Below are 6,000 nucleotides of genomic sequence, written 5' to 3'. Positions count from 1 at the left end.
TATGCTGATTAGACAGCTTGTTACTGCCAAATAAAGAGGATACTGACAGAGTTGTCTGATAAGTTTGGTCTCTCTCTCTTCCCCCTACTAGACAGACTTATATTTACAAGTGTTTTAAGACTTGAATAAAATTCTCAACTCACTTAGGCATGGAGACTAACAAGCAGAGAACAATTACACAGATTTCAATATCAAATCCAACTAATGACTGCATACTTTTTTTCATAATTTAAACATTTAAACAAGAGGAAGGTGGAAGACTGAGTATTTATATAAAAACAAATGTGCAGAACAGCAATACACACATTTCTTTGACTTAATTAAAAAAAGGACAAAAGAGAGATTTTAATAAAAGCTTACTTATACATACCCAACATCCTGTGTGCCCTCAAAGACACATTTCAGAGTTTCAATTAAGAAAACTGTGTTTCAAAGACACACAAATCCTACCAATACATATTCCCTTTGTAAGAAGGTATTTTACAAAGCAGTTTCAGAGTGCAGATGCATTAATGGACCTAATTATTACGCAAAGGAAAATCTTCCACTGTCTATCCCCTTATTTCTGTATTTTCATAAAGAAAAACACACATAAGCAAGAAAAAGCTAATCTGTTCTTGCCTTCTATTTTCCTGGAACCTCAGTGATATCACTCTAAACAGAAACAGTAATAGTACAGTGAATTGGAGAATATATACTTGGAAATACTATTTCAGTGCATTTTAAATACAGTTTTAATTGTAATCCAGGTGATAAACTGTTTTGCCATATGAAGATGGAGAGCTAGATCATAGTTTTCTCTCTCCTGATCTTACATAAATAACGGTTTTCAATAGAAACTCTGATGCTTTAGAAGAAAATTGGAAAGTTTGTATATGGGTTAAAAGCATCCACAGGTATATTAGTAAGGGAAACTTTTGTGGTTGTGGTTTCCACAGCCTTCTCAACACTAATATCAGTATCACTACAGGTCAACACACTAATGTTCCTTTGTTAATTATCTAATTATACATAAACCCTTTTATAAGTTCAAAATTACAAGGGTGTTCATATTGCATCATATTTGCTGTTGGAACAACAAGTCTCATATATAGGTCACTTAAGACCCTTATAAAGGAAATTTTTATTAAAATAAGCTTTTCCAGTCTGTAACAAACTACACTCAAACACTGCTAACTAAATTAATCAATATTTTTGCAAAATGAAGAATGAACCAAGAGCAGTAGTTCTTTAGCACATGGGAGGGTTGGTTTTGTTTTTAATTTAAACATAGTACATATTAGCATTAAGTCCAAAGCACTTGATTAAAACACCAGGGTGTACCATGTTCCTGAGGCACAATGAGGAACCTTGGAGGAGGAGGCAGCTATGCACCACCTGAGGAACATCACTTTCTGTGAATTGCTGCACTCTACACTAACAGAAGGGAGACCAAGAGCACATCCTCTACTACTGAACTGTCACAGCTCCAGATGGCCCCGTGCTCCAGGGAACGTTTACTCCTTGCTCCCCCACTAAGCCTAATATACTTGCTGAAAGAATCCATGTGGCAGGGTTTGACTAGAGAAACTGCTCAGGTCAAAGGCCTTACCTTACCTGACTTTCTTCCTTTGTAATTCTGAAAGTATATTGGAGCTCCTGGTTTTAAACCAGACTTCAACGTGAAGGTTGAATGCTGCAGCTTTTTACCTTAAATGCCTCATGAGAGAGAAGTTCTTTCTCCCCATACAACCTAAGGACTGAATGACGTCCCAGAGAGGATGGCAGCAAGATGGATCCTCTTCTAAATAAAGTTATTTACAGTAGCTTGGCATTTTCTTGAGTAACACTGTTGGAGCACTACTCATTCATCAGTGTGGTTTGCTGAAGTATAGGAGTCAGTAGCAGGTTAAATAACCTTTATTCATGAAGAAGTCTCAGTGAAGTTTGTTTGTATGGAGCTGTTAACCATTCCTATTGCACAATAAGCAGCCTGCCAACATACCCTCCCAGGCAAACACCTTATAGGACAAAGAATAAGCTTTATTGCTTCAGTTTAATAAACTATGATTATTTGCTCAAGTGACTACTGGAGATGCACCATTAATCTTCCTCAGTTCCCTCTACTGCCATATTTTAAGGCAAGATATTGTTTTGCATAGGCTGTTTTTGCCTTGGAGGAGAAATGCAAGCCAACCAGCTAAGGGTAATATCAGCTATATTCCAACAGTTTTCTGGCTAGGCTACTCAAGACAGTGCCAAAATTGAGCATGACAATTCAAATAATGGCTAAAAAATGCATATAAAACTCATGAAGGCAATCTTAAGTCAATATAAATGTGATAGTTAGATTTTAACTGCAGTAACAGATAGGAAAAGAACTGACTGCCACTTTCAGTTACAAATGAGATACAGACACAACAGGGGAATTTAAAATTAAGTTGTTTTACTTGGAAATTTAATTTTAAGGAAATTTTAATAAGAAAACATTGAAAGCATTGAAAAAGCATGGTTTTGGGCCCCATGTTTTTTTTACATGGAAACTAATGTTAACGAGGAACCAACAGACTACACAGGCATTGTTTGCTCTACAATGGACTCATATCTCACTTGTTCTTACCAGTTATCAGCAGCTTTTCACTTTCAGTTTTAAACTGTGAGTTTCATCTAGTCAGTTTCCCATCACTTGAGATCTTTTCTGACAGTGAGTCGCCTTTAAATCACTACATCCTAACTTCTCATATGTAACTAGAGCTACCTTGAAACTTAATTCCTCTACAGCTTCAAAGCACTGCGGTGACTGGAATATTTTTCAAAACTACAACTGAGTTCTTAGCAGAATTTATGAACACTGCTTCACCTGCATTCATAACAGAGAGCTATGGAAGAAAAAACCTATAAGAGAACGTGCATACACTGCAGTGTTCAGCTTGTGTTATTGGTCAAGAGTCCTGGAAAAAAGTATACTTTCTCATGCACAGGGAAACCATAATCTCTTATGCATGGCTATGCTGCTTCTGGGCAAGCTCAGTATGCAAGCACAGGTGTTTAAGTAATTTTACCTTCCCACAGCATACCCCAGATTAATGGAGTTAAATTTTCAACAATCCATGTTTGCCTATTATATGATCAGTGAAAAAAGATAAATTACCATTTCTGATCCCATATCCAAAACTCTAAACTGTAAAAACTGAGCAGAAGTGTTGGGAGGATTCTTCATATTAATGCCCTCAAAAATAGGGCAACATCACAGTAACAGGAATTGCTCTAAACAGTGTAATGAAATAAAGACAAGAATTGCTGGCTCAGGTGATTAGTAATGAGCAACCGACTCTTTCATTAACTGGGCACTAACTTAAATGTAGCCAAGGCTGGTAGTTGCCAGGCTCCTTTAGCACTGCTTGGGCCCCACGGATGGCAGTGGCAGCATGACAATGGCATCGCCTCAGTCCTCGGGGCAGCTTCTCTGACTCACAGAGGTCAGCACCACCAGTAACTCAACGGGTGCACACCTCTGCTGGAAATGGCAATCCTGTCCTGCAGCATTCAACATCACGGAGAAAGCATTCAGACTCAAAATCAGTAAAGAAAAATAACAAAGGCCATGCAACCCTGTATCAGCCCCACCGTGCTAGATCTCAGAATCACAGAATAGTTAGTGTTGGAAGGGACCTCTAGAGATCATCCAATCCAACTCCTCTGCCAGTGCAGGGTCACCTAGAGCAGGTGACACGGGAACGTGTCTAGGTGGGTTTTGAATGTCTCCACGACCTCCCTGGGCAGCGTGTTCCTCTGCTCTGCCACCCTCAATGGAAAGGAGTTCTTCCTCATGTTGAGGTGGAACTTCCTGTGTTTTAGTTTATGGCCATCGCTCCTCGTCCTGTCGCTGGGCACCACCAAAAAGAGTCTGGTACCTTCCTCTTGGTACCTGCCTCTGAGATATTTACATGTATTAATGAGGTCCCCTCTCAGTCTTCTCTTCTCCAAACTCCCGCAGTCTCTCCTCATAGATGCTCGGCAACATCCAGCTGCCCCGATCTCTACCTCTGCGGATAAGGTAAGGGGCTGCGGTCTCCTCAGCGGCGGCTGAGGGAGCGCTTTTAAAAGCCAACAGCAAAGTTGGAAGACAGGGAGCCTTCGCCGCCTCCGCCGCCCCAGCACCCGCACCCCTCCTCGGCGGCCGGGCCGGGCCGGGCCGGGCCGGGCAGGGCGCTCCCTACCCCGGGGGGAGCCCGCCCAGCGCCGCTGCTGTCCCGCACCTCGCCCAGCGGCCCGAGGGGGACGGACTCAAGGTCAGGCGGCGGCGGTGGCGGCGGGCGGGGGGCCGGGCCCGTAACGGATGTGCCCGCCCGCCCCGCCTCCTGCGCTGACAGAAAGGCGGCGGCGGCTCCTGGTGCGCCAGCGGCAGCCGCGCGGAGGCTGGTGCGGAGCAGCAGCGGCGCCCCCGGAGCCGCCCGAGAGCCCGCCCGCGGCAACCGCCGCCCCGCACGCCCACGAGCCTCCCGAGCCGCTCCGCTCCGCTCCTCCCCGCCTCGCTCCGCTCCGCCGCCGGCTTTGCCCGGGCCGCCGCGCCCCCCCGGGGATGGCGGTGCTGGCTCTGGCCCTGGAGGGACTCGCCATCTTCGGGCTCATCCTCTTCGTCGTGCTGTGGCTCATGCACTTCATGTCCATCATCTACACGTAAGCGCCGGGGTGCGGGGGGATGGCGCCGCGTTGTTCCGTCACCCACCACCCGCCATCGCGCCCGGAGCACCCGGGCAGCGGGGCCCCGTCCGCTGCAGCCGCACCGCCTCCCCCGCGGCCGGCGGCTCCTCTTCCCCCTGGTGTCAGCACCGGGATCCCCCGCCGGGAGACACGGGCGTCACGCTGGGTTCGTGCTATCGCTCTTCGGGTAAAAACCGCCCTCTGTGGGTTTCTGCCTCCTGCTCTGCGCCGTGATCTTTGCTCCTTTGCCTTTAGCGCTGCTGGGGAAGGCTTGGGTTTTGTTGTGTGCCGGTACACCTGTAAAGCGAGGCTTTTCCGGTGATGGTGGGAGATCAGCGTGCACAGCACTTACCAAATGTGTGATATTTTGATTGTGCAACGACTGTACAGAGGAGCAACTGAAGGAGTACAGTATCCTCTGCCAGGCAGACAAAATTTTAGCCATAAGTATACTTCTTTTTTTCTGCTGAGAAATGATGGTAGTACTAATAAAAACAAGTATATATAGTGTGTTAGACCCTTCTTGGATAAGTACAAGTAGAAATTCTTTTATGAGTTTGTGCACACATTTTTGACAGACGAACAAAGCAGATGCGAGGCGTTGGCTGTGGGCATGTGAGGAAAGAATTAAGAAGGCATCTCTTTTTGTAGAAGGTCCTGTTTTGCTCCTTTAAGCAAAAGGCAACTCTTGCATCACTACTAGGATTAGAAAATAGCTGAATTTGTTTGCTTTGCTTGTGCTTATCTATTCTCCTTTCTTGCTGTTCCACTGCATCTGATAGGTATCTGTGATAAATCCCAGCCATTGTTGAAAGCAAATCTCACAGAATGGGTAAGGGTGGAAGGGACCACAGTATGTCAATCTGGTCCAACCTCCCTGCTCAAACAGGTTCATCCTAGAGCACATGGCACAGGATTGTGTCCAAACAGTTCTTGAATATCTCCAGGGAGGGAAACACCACAGCCTCTCTGGGCAACCTGTTCCAGTGGTTGATGACCCCCACAGTAAAGAAGTTCTTCCTCATATTCAGGTGGAACTTCCTCTGCATCGGTTTCGGGCCATTGCTTCTCATCCTATTGCTTGGCTCCATCCTCTTGACACCCTCCCTTCAGATGCTTAGAGACATTAATGAGGTCCCATCTCAGTTGTCTCCCCTTGAGGCTGAACAAGCCCAGTTCCCTCACCCATAAGAGAGATGCTCCAGTCCCTTAATCATCTTTGTTGCCTTCCACTGGACCTGCTTCAGAAGCTCCATGTCTCTCATGTACTCAGGAGCTCAGAACTGGACACAGCCATGTAAGGCTTCAGCAGGGCTG

The 6,000-nt window shown here is 45.7% G+C and overlaps 1 protein-coding gene across 1 annotated transcript in view; it reads left to right on the top strand.

Annotated features, from left to right (window-relative positions):
• Window positions 1-4,508: 4,508 nt before the first annotated feature.
• Window positions 4,509-6,000, top strand: part of UGCG (UDP-glucose ceramide glucosyltransferase) — a 30,679-nt gene continuing 29,187 nt past the window's right edge. Inside the window, exon 1 of the mRNA XM_017816471.1 lies at window positions 4,509-4,659. Coding sequence (XP_017671960.1) covers window positions 4,562-4,659 — 98 coding nt within the window. The 5' untranslated portion in view covers window positions 4,509-4,561. The remainder of the gene's footprint in view (window positions 4,660-6,000) is intronic.

This window comes from Lepidothrix coronata, unplaced genomic scaffold, assembly GCF_001604755.1.
Source record: "Lepidothrix coronata isolate B3197 unplaced genomic scaffold, Lepidothrix_coronata-1.0 Scaffold55, whole genome shotgun sequence".
Taxonomy (NCBI): Eukaryota; Metazoa; Chordata; class Aves; order Passeriformes; family Pipridae; genus Lepidothrix; species Lepidothrix coronata.
The sequence above is the reverse complement of the archived record's forward strand: the minus strand, read 5'-3'. Positions and strand labels throughout refer to the sequence as shown.